This window comes from Corvus kubaryi, unplaced genomic scaffold, assembly GCF_017639235.1.
Source record: "Corvus kubaryi isolate FWS band 111438036 unplaced genomic scaffold, C.kubaryi_AGA036_p1.0 37395, whole genome shotgun sequence".
NCBI lineage: Eukaryota > Metazoa > Chordata > Aves > Passeriformes > Corvidae > Corvus > Corvus kubaryi.
The window spans coordinates 4,371,301-4,387,937 of NW_024581134.1; the positions used below are offsets into that span (position 1 = coordinate 4,371,301).

Genomic DNA, 16,637 nt, shown 5'->3' on the forward strand with positions numbered 1-16,637 from the left:
AAGAATGGCAAAATTCACCACGGGTTTATAAATCCCTCCAGGCCCTTGGAAGTTTGTGCTTACTGCCAGGCAGAAGGTGACATTTGCCAGCATGTTTTTATGACTGACTTTGAGAATGTACAGAATAAGAACTCAGTTTTGGTTTTATTCCCACGTTTAGCAAAACAGCAATTTTGCCTCTCTTTCTACTCTTAGTCACCAGAATTCCCGTAGGAGTCTGACTTGCCCCGTGGGGCGAGCCTGAATAAGTCCTGCAGAACCTGAGCTTCCATCCCTTCTTATTGCTGCAAACTGTCGTGAGCTTTGGGAGTCTGCATCCCGAGGGGACGGGAGCATCTTGAGCTTCTCGGGAGATCTGGAACCCAAAAATTTGCAACTGGCAACTTAAATGTTTGTCTTTGGCTGTGAGAGTGTTTGTGTTAGTCCCTGCATAATGGCACTTCATCCATAGCTGGGGAACACAGTGAGGTGCTCGCTGGCTGTGTCTCCCCTGGGATTAGAAAGGCTTTGGTGGGGGGATTTGTGCTGTTGCCCTCCTGTTATCAGCCATGCTGAGTTTTAGTCAGCGTCCTTTCCAAGCCAAAGGTGGCAGGGAATATTCCTGGACACTTTGCATCAGTGTCCTCTGCAGTCAGTTTGTTTCCTGGCTTTGCTCTGTGTCCATAAACAGTCCCTTGGGCATTCCCCAGCTAGAGCCCAGCAGAGGCTGGTGCCCATTCCCAACAGGCTTTTTGCATGCAGCCAGACCCGTTTCTGTGGGGTGAGAATCAAAGTGTAGACCAAGGCTGTTCCATGCCAGTTGACACTGGCCTCAGAAACCGGTGCCAGGCATTTTTAATTTGCTGGGACAGACACAGTCGTGATGCTGAAGTTTATTTTGTGAGGGTGAGCTTTAAGGGGAAAGGCCCCCCACTCACTTTAGGAATGTCTCAAAGGTAACAGTCTTCTCCTCTCTCCCACTCAATCCTCCTTAGGAAGCCTGGACTTGCCCCTTTTGCAACCAGGCTGCATTTTGGGGAAGTAATCTTTTACCCCTCACTCTTGTGGCTGGTGAGCTCAGCTCTCCCAGCACACTGGGGATGATGCAGAGGATGAATGGGTGGCCAAGGGCTTTCAGAGCCTGCAGGAGAGGGAGATCTGGCTGGGGCAGGAGCTGAATGGGCAGATATCCTGATGGTGGCCAGCACCAGGGTAAGGACGAGGTAGAAAGGAGACACTGGATCAGGGTTTCATGGCAGGTTGGAGCTCTATGCTGCTCTATGCCTGTGCACTTATATAATCACTCTAAATAAGACAGAAGAAGCCATTAATAAGTAAACAGTGATGAGGAGGATCAGAGGGGGAATGAAATGGCTGGTGGTGTTGTTGTCAGAGAACTGAAATATTTGTGGAGAACTGATGGTTCGCAGCAACCTGAGCGTTCCCTTTTGAGCTGCAGCTGTGGTGGGGCCGTGCTCTGCTGCTGCCAGGCTCGGTGCAGAGCAGGCAGCGGTGCAGGGGCAGCAGTCGAGGCTGCACCACCCTGCCCATGCCAGCATCTGCTTTGGCCATACAAGCTTCAAGTGGGCAAAGCTTTCCTCATTGTAACAGAGAGCCAGCACCAACCCTTGTGGGACCTAGAGCTCCATGGATGTTTTTCTAGAGGTGGTCTCTACCTCTCCTGGGGATGAGGGCCCTCTCCAGGACGAGGTATCCATGTTGCTTTGGTTTCTGCTTGATCCACTCGATGCTGGCAGAGAAGGGGATCTCCATCAGCCAACAGCCTGCCCGAGCTGCTCAACATCTCATCCATGTCCTTTTTTATCTTTTTTCCTTTTTGCTCTGTGAGATGCATGGTGCTTTCTCCATAGCACAGGCTCCCCCCAGATGAACTGTGTTTGCCTGCCAGCTGTGCAGTGGAGTAGCAGGGCACCGAGGCCCTGGCTACTTTGATCACACAACTGCCTACAGACTTCAGGAGAAACAATTAGGGGCAAGGGCATGAATGCCTTTTTTTTTTTGTGGGGAAGGAGCTGTTAAGGTTGTGAACGTGAGGGGCTGAGCCAGAGGCCTGTGAGGTGGGCAGGGATTGAGGGAGGAAAGGGGAGCTGGAGGGTGGTGGTGGTGGTGGCCGGGCTCGGTGTGGAAGGCGCCGGACGCTTCATTGAGCGCACGGCGCGGGAGAGCCGCTCCCCTCCACGGGCAGTGTCTCTGTGAATCGCCGTCAAAGCAGATGAAATTTCACACCACACAAATTTCTGAATTTAAAAGGGGAGGGAGGTGGGTAGAGAAGCGGGAGAGGAGGAGGGGGAGGGAGAAGATGCAGGCTGGCCGGGCGCCAGCGCCTCATGCTAACGCCACGGGGAAGGTGGCATCCTTCCCTGGCGTTCCCTCTGGTCCCCGCGCTCCCTGCTCCCTTTCACTGTGCTTGCATCTTCTGGAGGCAGTGTGCTCTGTCTAGAGCTGTTTACAGGACGGTGGTTTGTTCCCTGTCTCCTCATCTCCCTGCTCACAGAGTGAGTATCCGCTCCTTTGCTTTCCCTCTTTTAACCTCTCCTTCTCCTCCGTCTCTCCCTCCCCAGGCTGCTTTACCTGATCCCCCTCCTCTCTTCCTTTACCCTGCTGGTCTGTCCTGTACTCTCTGCTCTCCTTTCTGTCATCTCCACTCCTGCCTTCCCTAGTTGTGCTCATGCCATCATCTCTCCTCATTTTTCCACCTCTTACTTTCCTTCCACCTTGATTTTCTCTTAAGCCTCTTGAGACAGGAGCTCCTGAGTGTCCATCCCCACCTCCATCTCCCCATCCAGTCCTCCCCATGCAGTCTGCCATGTGCCAAGCAAACCCATCTCTTCACACAAAGCCCAGAACGTATCAAGGTAATACATTTATACCCATAAGAATGATGCAAAGGTTGGTCCTGTGGCCTTCTGGACAACCATAGGTGGCATGTGCTGTGACCCCAAAAGGTCACTGGGGTGACTGAATTTTGTTTATGTTCCCCTTTGACTGCGAGAGGTGCATGAAGCCTCTCCTCCCTCCATGAGTCCCACCTGCACATAGCACACAGCCACCAAAGCAGCTGGAGAAATCTCTCCTTGGCCCTTCCAGGAGCAGGTGAATGTTGAGTCTTCAAGGAGGGTGTATCAAAGGGAAATTGGTGTCCAGGATATTTCTTAAGATCTGAAATCTAAACAATTACACACCCCCATCCTCTCTGGGATACATCACTTACTTTATCCCAAGTTGGGTTGGTTTATCAGGGTTTAGGAAGCCCAGAGGCAGGACCTGAGCTGGACCTGGTGCCCCAGACCAGCTGCCTCTTGAATCTTGTTCCACGTCAGGCCCCCACATCTGGGTGCTCCTGTGGTGCTGGTGTCCCTGGGCTGGCCAGGCACTGCAGATGAAACACTCTGGACGAGCAGGTGGCTACAGCTGTGGATGGCTGTGCCACCTCTGCTCAAAAACCACAACAAAACCTGACATGATTCCAATTTTACCTGCCCAAACATCAGTACGTGGGCAGATCACTCGGAATTTGGGATCTGCATCTAACTGCACTATCTCTGGAGGATGCTGAGCTACACAGTGTGGATATATACCTGCCCTTTAATTGGAGGGAAAGGGAAATTATCTGGCTTTTTGAGGACAAATGTCCTCTCAGTCTTGTTTTTCTCCTTCCTGTCCTACCTGTCCCTTCCTTTTGAATCAACAGGGCTAAATTCTGCCCTGATGTAAATCTCTGCTGATACAAATCGGTGTGATCTTGCAAAAATCATCGGAGTGGCTGTGGATTTACGCCAGCTGCCAGCGTGAGCAGGGTTTGGTGCATGGAGTGTGGTAGCCATATCTCACTGTGTCACGCTCTGCATTTCCAACCAGCACTGCAGGTGATAAGCAAATCCTGGCGAGAGGGTCCCTCTCGGAGCAGAGCAGGCGGGAGCCTGGATGTCCTTTGCGCAGCCGACTCAGCCAGCCAGGCTGCGATTTTGGGATGGACCCTGTGCAAAGGTTTTAGCCCGCGGGGCTCCACAAATGGGGTGGAAAATTTTCATTTAATACGTTTTTTTGCATCTCACACTTTAGGGAAAACAGGAAAGCGCATTTGTAGCCGCGATTTCCCAGGGGTGCAGTATAATCCGGAGAGTGGATGCTGTGTGCGGCGCAGGGGGATGAGTCATCCCCGTGCACGACTCCTTGGTCCCAGCGCCCAGCCACGATGGACTCTGCGCCTCCCACCTTGGCCTTTCCTGCCGAGGTTGCAGCTCCCCTTTTTATTCGCCCCCACCACCACCACTACAATGCCCAGTTACCCCAGTGCAGGAGGATTAGGGTGGGGCAGGCGTTGTGTCTCCAGCTTGCCCTGCCAAGCTGGGAGGCTGTAAAAGCAATCCGTGCAATGGCAAAGCCGTGGTGGTAATTTTTTAAGCGGTTCCTGTCCTGTTGTCCTTCTCTCCCCTCTGGGCTTTCTCCTCCACCCCAAGTGTATTACAGATAAAAGGGTTAAGAGCTCGCCTGGGCCCCCTGCTCGGAGAGAGGGCAGTTGCAGTGTTGTATCTAGACCCAGTGAGGATATATATAAATTCCCTTCGTCTCTTCGGATCTATTTATAGCACGGCAGGCAGTGGCAAAGGCTCTCCTCAAGGCTTCATCTCCTACAAACAGACTTCACAGACAGCAGAGAGGATAAATTTAGCACACGAGATTTCTTAAAGAGCCAGCAGCTCTGTGGGGCTGCCAGCCTGCCCTGCCACAGCCCCTGCCCTGATACCCCCACTGGGGCAGCCCTCTTCCATGGGTGCTTATCCCCCCATCTTCTTCCCCCCTCTTCCCCATTTCCAATTTTATGTCCAGCTTCACCCATAATCTCCCCTTTTCTGGTCTCTTTTTCTACCATTGATGGTTTTTTACTTTTTTTTTTTCCTTCTCTTTCACTGCTTCGCCATCTTATCCTCCCTGCTTTCTTGTTTTCCTTTTTTTTCCTCGCCTTTCTCTCTCCCAGGCCACAGGGCTCAGAAGAAAAAGCTTTCTAGTTAACAGTTCACTGGTTATGCCTACATAGTAAAAAAAAAAAAGTGTAGCTTGATTAATGCCTTCCAGATGGTTAATTGAAAAAATAGGGGGAGAATGCAGCAATCTCCCCCCCGCCCCTCCAGCACTCTGCACACATCCATCGCACGGGAAGAAGACTGCATTAAAGGGTGAGGGGAGCAATATATTTGAGAAATAGGGGCAGCGCTGTTGCCATGCTGAGGAGTTAACTCAATCCCTGCCTCATGCCCTCATCTATCCCACCCCAAAATCCCCCACCCCAGAGATGTAAAATGTTCCTTACAACGTGTAACACACGCAGACCCCGCTGGCAGCCTCAGCTGAACCTCAGCACGGGCACCGCGCTGCTCCGAGTCCTCCCCGTGCTCCAACACCCCCAAAGCAGCACCCACTCTCATCCTCTTCCCATGTTCACTTTTTGGGGGATGTACACGCTCCCACACACACACCCCACGTGTCTTCGATGACCACGCAATCATTTGCGCACGAGTGACTCCGTTACCGGGGCCGGGGAGCGGGAGGGCTCTGCCAGAGGGGTCTGGGCTTTTGGGTTTGGCCAAAGTGGGCAAGATGGAGGGGCATGAGGATGGGGGGGCTGTAATTAGGGGGTTCGAAGCAACTCGTGAGGGGAGGGGGGTGATAACGTGGTCAGCAATAGGTCACTGCTGGGTGACTGGATCAATCCATCCTCAGCCTCACGGACACGTGCGGGCTGTCTCCCTGTTCCACGCTGCAGCCTCTCCTCTTCCCCCCCAAGCCGGAGCTGTGCCCGGGTTCTTTGTCTCTCTGAAGGGAGACAGAGGAGGAACGCAGCTCGCTCCCCACCCCGTTAATAGAGATGCTGCCTTGCTGACGTGAGTCACGGAGGGTTCGTGCCGTGCCAGTGGGGGTGAGCCGCATCAGCCCCCCGCCCTGCACACCTCCCACCCCGGATCTCCCTGGTTTCCAGGGAAACAGCGGCCCCAAATGCTGCCTGACTTTCACTTCTGCCTTTCATTTCTCCTTTTTTTTTTTTTTTTTTTTTTGGGTAAGAGAAAAGCAGACACAACTGATTTTTTTAAACTACTGTTTTTTCTTTTGTCTCTCTTCCCCTTTCAGGATCACCACCACGGCCGCCTGCATGATGGACCTGCGGAGGTACCCCCTGGACCAGCAGAACTGCACGCTGGAGATCGAGAGCTGTGCGTATGCCTCGGGCACATCGCCTGCCACGCGGTGCCACCTGATGCCACCCGCCCCGGCCACAGCTTCCCGCTCGTGGGATGCCTCCCAGGGCTGCTACAGCACCAGGCTCCATCACCCTGAGGGCACCTCACGGGGGAAATTCCCAGGAAAACAGAGCTCTAGCAGCAGGCTGGGCATTAAGATCAGTCTCAGGAGGGTGGTGGAAGGCTCCCTTAGCCTTAAGGAAGCCCTGGGAAGCTGTCCTCGCTCGTGGCTGACTCCACTCTGTGTGGGAGGTGGCACCCAAGCCCTCCCACCGTCCTTCCCCGCCTGGATGTTCCCTGGATTCCTATGGAAATCCTCTTCCAGCTGTGCTGGCAGAGGAGGTCCGGCTCTCCCTCATAAAAATGCACTGCAGTGTCCCTCTGGGGCTGGGCCAGAGCAGCAGAGCTCCCAGCAGAGCTGATGCAGCCTTGCTGGTGATTATCAGGGAATTGCTCTTTCCATCAGGGAGCACCCATGGCTGGGGAGCTGCTGTCCCCATCCCGCCTGGGTCCCGGGATGTGCGGGGTAACAGGATGGGAATGAGGTCCTGCTGGAGGCACGAATGGCAGATTGTCATTCTTCTGCCACTCCTCAGCAGTTTGAGAATAGTTTACAGTAGAACCAAGGAAACAGAAGGCAGGGAATTACCCACAGTTCCCCGTGTTGTGATTTTGCTCTTAATGGGTCATGTCAAGCCAATTTGTTCATCAGAGCTACATTTCCTCACAATATTCCAAAGACCCAGGCAGAGATGAAGAGATCCAATTGTTTCCTTCCTCAGAGCTTTTGTCTTTCACGCACTTGCATGGTTGAAATCTGCAGGGCTCCATTTTCTTTGCTTCCACACGACTCTGGAATATCAGTCCTTTTAGGGCTGGATTATAGAACCAAAGTATTTTAAAGCACAAAATCAAGCCAAACCTCAGAGAGAAAAAGCCCTTTTCTGATGCAGGAGTGCTGGGTTTGGGAAACAGCAGAAGGCATATGGGGTCCCCTGCCCCACAGCAGCTCGGGGCTCTTACCTGTGTGAGATAAGCACTGCCTGTTGATCCCATCCCTCCACCCCAAAAATAACCCTCCCCACGTATACCCCTGCCTGTCTGTGTGCCAGGATCCAACAAAAACCTGATGAGGCAGGCTACAAACAGGCTGCTAATCTGACATTTTAAGACGTCACATCAATACTTTTCGATATTTCAGATGGAAATGAGTTGCCTTTGTGAAAGTTTGTTTACTTTTTAGAAGTAAAATGGAAATTTGGTTTTCTCTTTAAAGCTAGAAATCAAAGCAAAGCATTTATTTTTAGACCAAGCAACCTTTCCCTTTAGAAACATTTTTAAAAAATGGCTTCATGAAAAGCATGCTCGATTTCATATTGCATAATGCCATGATAAAAAAATAAAAATACAAAAATTGGTACCCAACACCAGCAGGTCATAGAATAAATGGAATAGAACTAGTTAACTGTGAGATCTCCTAAAATTAGTTACTGTAATTTGACATTTTCATTGCTGATCAGGAAGTAAATTTGAAGTCACTGCTGTTAAATTTGTGGATGATGAAGATAGCAGCGTGCGGAGCTTTGCTCGCTACGCATTTGAATCCTTCCCAATCTGAATCCATCCGGAAGGGGTTTGAAAACAGCCAAATGCAGATCTCTGTGCCTGTGTGTGGGATTGCAGGGCCATCCCGAGGGGCCTGGACCCACACGGGGAGGTGAGGAAGGGGTGGCAGCCCCGGGCACGGCAGCTGGAGGTTCTGTGGCTCTGACAGAATGGGCTGGAGCGAGCCCTGTTATATAAACCAGGGGAGCCGTGAGTCAGAGCTCGGAATTGATTGGCCTCTGAACATGTCACTGAGATGGGGAAAGGGGCTCTGTCTATGTTTGGGTTCCAAAATTTAGGGAGGATGCCGAGGAATTGGAAGAAGCTGAGGAAAGATGCTAAAAAGCAGTTCAAGGGCTGGGGCAGATGTGCAGTGAGAAACCTCAATAGCTCAGTCTGGTTTGTTTACTGCAAAGGAGGTGGAGAGGTGAATTGTTTACAGGCTGGGTGCACCTCTGCAGAGGGGGAGCACTGGGGGAAAGGGCTCAGGAACCTCCTCGAGACATTGGGAACAGCCACGGGAGCCTGGGAGTCTGAGCCAGATGAATTCAAACGTGAAATCGTTCACAATGTTTCTGAGCCGTGAGGGCGTTGGAGCTGCTGGAACCAGCTACCAGCAGGAGTGGGGGGGACTTGGATGTTTCTTACATCCAAGAACGTGGGGTTCCAGCCCCGGGGCTGAGTGATGCAAACACCAGGTCCTGTGCACGAAGCTGGGGCGTGAGGAGGATGACCCAAGGGTCCTGAAGCCCTCTGGGCTCGAAGGTGTGAGGGCTTTACCACTCTGGGAGCAGGAATATGCCAGCTGGGGGAGGAGGTGGAGCCCTGGCTTAGCTGATTTCCATCAGAAGCAGATGTGGCATGGCATTTGGAAGACTGGGTTTATATGTTAGCACCCATAAACAAGCACAGTAATGACTGAGAGTGCAGGATGTGGGCTCAGAGACTGCACAGTCATCAAATAATTCAGTTTGGGAAGAGACCTCGGGGTGTCTCTAGTCCAGCCTGCAGCTCAAAGCAGGGTCAGCTGTGAGATCAGACCAGACTGCTGAGCCCTTTGTCCACTCAGCAGCTTCAGGATGACGCTGGCCTCAAAGGTTCATCTCTGCTCTGGGGTAACCCTTAGCCACCAAAGCAGGAGGAGAAGAATTTCTCCTCCGTGGTGCATTCAACAGCTCTTCATTGCCCTGATCCCACTGATGCCCTGGTGCTGGGTTTGGTGGCACTCTCCTGAGTGGCTGTGAGCCTTGCATGGAAAGCCAGCTGCCTGTGCTGCGAGGGTGGGTGCCTAAGCCAGGCTGCTGTGCTGCAGTGCAGGTGCTGAGCACGAGCCGTCTGTGGGCACAGGTGAGGCTCATGTTCTCAAGGCAGCCTTGCCCCGAGCTGTACCAAAGCCTGGCCATATCTTACTGCTCCCATGAAGCTTTACTTAGACTCTGAGGCCACCCTTGTGCAGCAACAGCCAAAGGGCTTCAAAACACGCAAGCACTGTTAATTTTCAAGGTGTGATGAATCCTTGCCACAAGGGAAGGGCAGGGCAGGGCTGTGAACGTCGCAGTGGAGGGTGAGGGGTTTCGTGGTTTCATCCCCTGGGCCTCATTCCCCACGAGTCCAGAGCACTTGGGGGTCTCATTTGCAGCCCATGCAGCCCTGTCTGTCTGGGGTTAAAGCAAGAAGCTTCACCCTTGGCTGAGTTAACAAGCCCATTACCCTGAAATGTGAGGGATGAATATTTGTTATGAGTCTGCTTCCTTTTCCCCTCTTCTCTCATTACTGCTCTTCTCAGCCAGTGCTTGGTAAAAGCAGCCCCCAGCCTCAGAGACTCTGTTCACTTCTTGGATCTGAATTTTGACTGAGAGTACTTAGAAAAGGGAGGTGCTCTGGTTGTCAAAGTTCTTTTCAACTGCTGCTGGAGATCTTTTGCTCTCTGGGAATTTTTAATACTCAGCTGCCCTGTTTACCCAGTCCCACCACTCTGCACTGTGTGGTCTCCCCCTCCTGGTAAAAGGAGGCAGTTTTTGAAAAGCAAAATGCTGTGTTTGGTGCATTTGACAGAGGCTTCTGGTGCACAAGTCCCTGTCATGTCAGCCATGGAGATTATGTAGTGCAAGTCAAGGCTAGATGGGCCACACCTCGCCTTTTTCTCCTGAATTCTAGCCAGAAGTGGGAGTTCTGGCCAATTTTTCCTCTTCTCCTGGGGACTGTACTGCCAAGCTCAGCTGAAGAAGGAAAGTACCTCAGCAGAGAGAGGCTTGGCACGGTGTGGGCTTTCCTTTGGGTCCTTTTCCAGATCACCTTAGTGCAAATGGAGGTGTCACCTGGTCCAGTTTGTCAGCTCAGCTCTCCCTGTGTGCTCCTTCCTCCCTGCAGATGGTTACACGGTGGATGACATTGTCTTCTTCTGGCAAGGGAACGACTCGGCTGTCACGGGGATGGAGGTGCTGGAGCTGCCCCAGTTCACCATCATCGAGCAGAGGCTGGTCAGCAGGGAGGTGGTCTTCACCACTGGTGAGTCTGGTGAAGGGCTGCGTGCAATGGGCAAAGCTGCTGCTGATCCATTGGCTGTCCCTCTGATTCACATACTGGGGCACTAACTTGGGATCTAGGCTTCAGCTTGGAGTTCCTCTAAGAAAAAGGTGAAAGGTGTCTTCTGCACCCACCAGCTTTGCTTTTTTTATTTTTTTTTTTTTTTGTCTGCTTCTCTTCAGAGACTTTCAGGATCATTTTCTTTGCTGCAATTATTTCTGTTTCTTAGTCAAAATAATGACTGAGCTCAGAACCTCTTTAGAAGGTTCTCAGCCTTCATCTAATTTTTATGTGGTTCACATCTGGGTCTCAAAGCTAATGTAGGTGCAATAGTAAGGAGAAAATATATCCACTGAGAAGCAAGTGGGCTATGAAATGATGCCAACCCACCTGCACATGGCAGTAAAAAGATTTGGAGAGAATACCTGGGACCACTCAGATGCTGCCAGCTGGAAAGTTGGAGGGGGTTGGATTTTGGTTGCTGTCTTCACTTTGATCTGAGGTGGAGGTCACTGCCAAAACAGCACAGCACACACCTGTCAAAAATAGACTGGTGAAATACTGTGTTCAAGCCATACAAGTGGCCCACAGTGGTGAGGGAACAATCCCTCCTTTATCCCAGTCTACATCCCTGATGGCTAAAAACTGTTCTTTTCTTGTTACTTACCTGCCAGCCAGGATTACACCCATGTTTCAGGCTCCTGTGCTGCCTCAGGGACAGAGGTGGGAAGGAGGAATGACTTGGACTTTGTCCCACAGCAATGAAAGAGGCACTGCTTTGTCCCTGTCAAAATTAGCCTGCTCCAGTGGAAGGACTGTAAAAGTACTTATTGTCCTCACTATCCTCATTAGGTTTGCTAAAAGATTAGGAGGAAGTTGCAATAACTTGAAAATAATAAAAAAGAGACCTTCAGATTAACTAACAGTACTCTATTTGCATATGAATTTGCCCAGTCTGACCATAACCCATTTTTAGAACAGCATGGGAAAAATATGATTCAGATCTTCATTGCTGTTTGGAGGCAGAGCTGGCACAGGAAACATTGGAAAATCATCTCATGGCACCCAGATATAGGGTTAAAGTCTCCTGTGTAAGCCTCCATCATATTGGCTGGCACCGTAATAGCAATTCCAGCACTGAACAGCCATTCTCCCACGATGGCTGATATAATAATGTGACTTATGTAGAGTTTCCATTCTTCTTAATACTCTGGGACAACTGAGCAGATTCTGAAGAGACCCCTTTCAAAATCCGATGAGTCTGCAAAACCAGCTGCAGAAAACAGGGGAGCTCTCATTATTCCTGCCTCTCGAGAACATTTTCCAAGTAAAATTTCAGTTCCTGACCTAAGCTCTTATTACAAATGCAGCCTTGCCCTCCTCTCAAACCCCATCCTCTTTTAATGTCTCACTGGCAGGTTCGTATCTGCGCCTATCCCTGAGTTTCCGGATTAAGAGGAACATTGGTTACTTCATCCTGCAGACCTACATGCCATCCATCCTCATCACCATCCTGTCCTGGGTCTCCTTCTGGATCAATTACGATGCTTCTGCTGCACGAGTGGCACTGGGTATGGAACTTCTTCATTGTATTTTGGAGGTGTTTTCTTGAGGGAGATCAGCTGTAACGAGGAAAATCCCTTTTCTTTATGAGGTAGTAATTAAGCAAGTCTGTCAAAATTGTCATCCCAAATGGACATTACTTTGTTTCTGAGAACAAACTTTAAATTCTCAGTCAGAACAGTTACATTTTTTTGGTTGGTTGGTTGGTTATTAGTACTTCCCAGACTGGAGTCTGTTTTATTTGAATCAGTAAAAGTCCTACCAAAAATTTTCTGGGTGTGAGTTTAAACTCTCTAAACAAAAATGTAAATATTCTCAGGTACGTGAGACCCTGACATGCCATGAGTTCCTCCATTCTGGTTTGCACTGGTTTTCTTAAGAAGAGATATCTGGGCACCTCTTGGTCAACAGGTGTGCCAGGAGGGGTCAGCTGGGTGATAAATTCTGAGGCTGAGTGGCCAAAGAGTTGTATGGGAATGGTTAAAAGCTGAAAGAAATAAAGGAAGGGGCATTGCACATTTTCCTGATAGTTCAGGTCCCATACAGACACTCTCTGCAGCTTCATGGCCAAGGCAAATGTGGGACAGTAGTTAAAGCCCAAGTTCTTCTTTGGCTCATGCTCCCTTAAATAGGAATGTTTTCCTATAAGAGGGGGAAAAAATGAGGTCTTTTAAGCAACAGAAGGGAAGTGGGGGTGGATGGCAGATGAGGGTTTTGAAGGAGGAACACGAGAAAGGGGGGATGGCTGGCGTATGAGAATGGGGCTGTGCAACATGAGGGAAATTTCAGAGGCAATAGGAGAGGTAAGGAGAGAGCAGGGTTGGATCTGTGAGTGAGACAAGGCTCAGAGAGGCAGTGCAGCTGGGTCTGACAGCAAAGGTTGGGGGCTCCAAGTAGCTCTAGGAGAAAGAACTTGAGAAGACTCAGAGGAGGGGTGGGTTGAACAAAGATATAAAAGAGGTAATGTGGCTGTGCTTGCTTGAGGAGGCTGGAGCAGAGAGACAGGGAGGGAAGGAGAAGAACTTGGTAAATTAAAAGGTTAAGTTGCATTGACAGGAGCCATAATCAGAGAGAGGAGAATAAGAAACATTGTGAAAGCCCAAGCAAAAGGGTGGAGGTGAGATGCACAGCTGTTGAATTTCTGCTGACATCTGGGCTCAAAGGAGAAAAGAGAAGAAAAACACTCTAGATCAGAACTGCAACAGCTCTCCCTAAACTATTCCTGACAGTTCTCTAACTTATCCTTAAAAAGCTCCAAAAAAAATAAACTCCACAGCCTCCTCTGGTCACTTTATATCCAGATTTACCTGCTCATACAGTCAAAAAGGTCCTCTTTGCCTCTGCCCAAAGACTCTATTGCAATTTGTCCAGTTCTTAATGGAGACATGGAGAACATTCTATTCTCCCTTTCTTTGCCTCAGATTTCTGTATATTTAGACTACTGCCTAAATATAGACCATATTGTGTGTACCTAAACATATCTCCCTTCTGTTTACCCAACTGAAGGCTAATAGTTCTTTCAGTCTTTTATCAGGAATGACACTAAAGACACAGCGAGGGTGAAGGGGAAGCAGGACAAGCAAAGGTTCAGGGTGCACAGAGAGCTTTGAGAGCCATCGCTGTAGAGGTGGGGCTGAAACCACAGGAGAAAATTAAGGTCATGGAGATTATTAGAGCTGCCACCAGAGAGATGAGGAGGAAAAAGAAGAAAAGAAGATCAGCAAGGCAGTAAGAACAGCTAGAGAAGCAAAGGAAGGGTAGGTTGAAGAGGAAGAGTTACCACCCCCAAAAGAAGTATGAAGGTTCATTGCCATCTTTTTGGAGCTGGCAGAAGACTGTCAAAGAGGCAGGTCTGAGGCCACTCTGACAGTCCAGAGAAGGGAAGAGTCTGAGAAGAAGCTGAAGAAGAGATCTGAAGCTGTGAGAGTAATCATAGTGAATCAGGCTTCTGGAACTGAGTAGATGGGGACAAAAGTGTTCACAAAATGCTTATTTAAGATGCAAGAAATGTGAGGAGGCCTAAAAAGGAGAGTGTGAGAACCATGGGAGGAATGTGTACAAGTGATAATTGATGTAATGAATGGTAAAGCTGGTGAGAGGAAGGTGGGAACTGATGGGGTCAAGGACAGAAGCCTACGAGGCAGGCAAAAAAAAGAGAGTGCCATGAAGAGGAAATCTCTTCGCTCTTTCTCCACTTCATGGCATTGGGAAGACATGGCAGGTTATAAACTCATGCCAAGATGCTGAGGCATTCAGTAGCACACAGTGAAGCCTGATGAGTTCATGAAGGAGAAAAAAGGGAGGTGAAGAGGGTAAAAAAGACAGAGCAAAACTGAATATTTCCTACCACAATGAGAGAAAGAGGGAAGATCAGGGGGACTTAAAGAAACAAAGTCCAGAGGATGCTGATCCCCATCATGCTGATGATACTTAGACATTTTCTCCCACTGTTTGCTGCTGGTTCATTTTCTGCACCAATATGTACTGGCCATGCAGGCTTAGAATAATGACAATTTCCTTCCCAGTTGCACTGCTCCCATCCCTCCTGAGGCTGTCCAGCTGGAAGGAGGGATGTGGGAGCCGCGAATGGCGTCTCAGAAAACCATCCCACATTGGTAACAGAGCACCTGCCCTCTCCTGACAGGGGTCACCACGGTGCTTACCATGACAACCATCAACACCCACCTGCGGGAGACTCTCCCCAAGATCCCCTACGTCAAGGCTATTGATGTTTATCTCATGGGCTGCTTCGTCTTCGTGTTCCTGGCACTCCTGGAATATGCTTTTGTCAACTACATATTCTTCGGGCGAGGGCCCCGGCAGCAGAAGAAGCAGAGCGAGCGCATCAGCAAGGCCAACAACGAGCGCCACCGCTACGAAGAGAAGAGGGTGAGAGAGCAGGTTTGTCCTCTCCTTTCGTTGTGGCAGGAGGATTCAGGCTCTCCACTGGGTGAGCTGAGGAGCAGCCTTTGTGCTCATCACGAGAGGTGAACCCCAGTTTCCCTTGTGTGGTGATTACTGGGAATTTTTCCTCCTTGTTCATTTTGTCATCATCCTCTAACCAGTCTCATCAGAAATCTCTTGTGTGGGGTAGGTGTACCCAAAAGTCCCTCAGTGGCCTTTGGTCCTCCTGTGTTGGCAGAATCACACTTCCCCCACTCAAATTTTGCTGCAAGCACAGGTGGCTGCTCCTTCTACCCCAGCAGCAGTGGGCAACCCTCAAATGCAGCATGTTCAGAGCTCACAAATGACCCCATCACAGGTATTGTCACCAAACTCTGGGGAAGAAAAGAAACTCTCCAACACCATCTTTTAAGTATTAACGAGTCAGGCATTACTTTATTCTGGCCAGGATGTGCAGTGGAAATCATTTCAACCACATGTGATTCTTTACTGAAATATTCACATATTTATATATTAAAAAAACCAAATTTTCATTCATTGGTTCTGCATTACACAATTCTTAATATTTGATCTCCTATTTGTTATTGATCCCTTCACCTTCAATGCTATTTTTGGTCCTTGTTCTTTGGCTCTCTTATCAATCTTTTCCCAGACTGGGTATCTCCAACCCTGCTGGGGGGTTAATATCTGTCAACATCTGTTTATCTCCTCTGTATCTTCTGGCCACTCCCAATCTGTAGATGTTCAGCTCTCAGAGTTTAGGAATCTTCTTTTTGTTGATTGAGGCCTCACCCGGTGAAACTCAAACCCTCGGTGGACAGAATCTTTTAAAGGGAAACCTCCATTCCCCTCCTCCTTGGCAAAGGCGAACCAACCCATGACTAAAGTCACTTTAAACATTCCAGAAGTTATATAATTCCCAACAGCACTGTTACCCAGAAGTCCCTTCAGAACCACCCCCGATGGTGTGTGCATCCTGCCCAGAACACCCCACTACCTCTGTGTCTGTGTTCCCCGTTCCAGGTTGACCCTTACGGTAACATCCTCCTCAGCACTCTGGAGATGAACAACGAGCTGCTGGCCACGGACATGATGAGCAGCGTGGGCGACTCTCGAAACTCTGTCATGTCCTTCGAAGGGTCAGGAATCCAGTTCCGCAAGCCGCTGGCCTCTCGGGATGGCTTTGGCCACCACCCCACCCTGGACCGCCACGTCCCGCTGACCCACCACGCTGCCGCCCGCAACCGCGCCAACTGCCGCCTGCGCCGGCGGTCGTCCAAGCTGAAGCTCAAAATCCCAGACCTGACAGACGTCAGCACCATTGACAAGTGGTCACGGATCATTTTTCCAATCACTTTTGGATTCTTCAACCTTGTTTACTGGTTGTACTATGTAAATTGATGCCTGCGGCCTCTGAGAGAGATAATAGGGACAGACACTCAGACAATGACAACACAGGAGTGTTGTGGTCTTTTGGGTTTGGGTTTTACTCTTTACTATCATTGTCATTTATTCCTATGGTTCATTAGATTTATTCTAAGCTTACTCTTCTCTTTTCAGCACATGTAGAACCATGGAGTGTGGGGTGGGGTAAAGGGAGAGAAAGGTACGGGAGGGGGTTTGGTTTCAGGGAGGGATGTGTTCGTCCTGATTTTGGTTTCCTGCTGAAGGACTTAAACCATTGTAAAAAAACAAAAAACAAAAAAAACCGACAAAAAAACAACAAAAACAAAAAAAAAAGAAAGAAAAAACAGAAAAAAAGACGGAAAAAAAAGAAAAAACACACAAAAAAACCCCAAAACT

At 49.7% G+C, this 16,637-nt stretch overlaps 1 protein-coding gene across 2 annotated transcripts in view; it reads left to right on the plus strand.

The window, feature by feature from the left end:
• LOC121670271 (gamma-aminobutyric acid receptor subunit beta-4) overlaps positions 1–16,379 on the plus strand; it is a 70,983-nt gene extending 54,604 nt beyond the window's left edge. The window contains exons 5-9 of one of the 2 annotated variants that reach the window (XM_042040221.1): positions 6,127–6,209; positions 10,212–10,349; positions 11,786–11,938; positions 14,575–14,819; positions 15,858–16,379. In XM_042040221.1, coding sequence (XP_041896155.1) covers positions 6,127–6,209; positions 10,212–10,349; positions 11,786–11,938; positions 14,575–14,819; positions 15,858–16,235 — 997 coding nt within the window. In that variant the 3' untranslated portion in view covers positions 16,236–16,379. Of the gene's footprint in view, positions 1–6,126; positions 6,210–10,211; positions 10,350–11,785; positions 11,939–14,574; positions 14,832–15,857 lie in introns of both variants that reach the window. The other variant, XM_042040220.1, reaches the window with a different exon arrangement.
• The last annotated feature ends 258 nt before the right edge of the window (positions 16,380–16,637 follow it).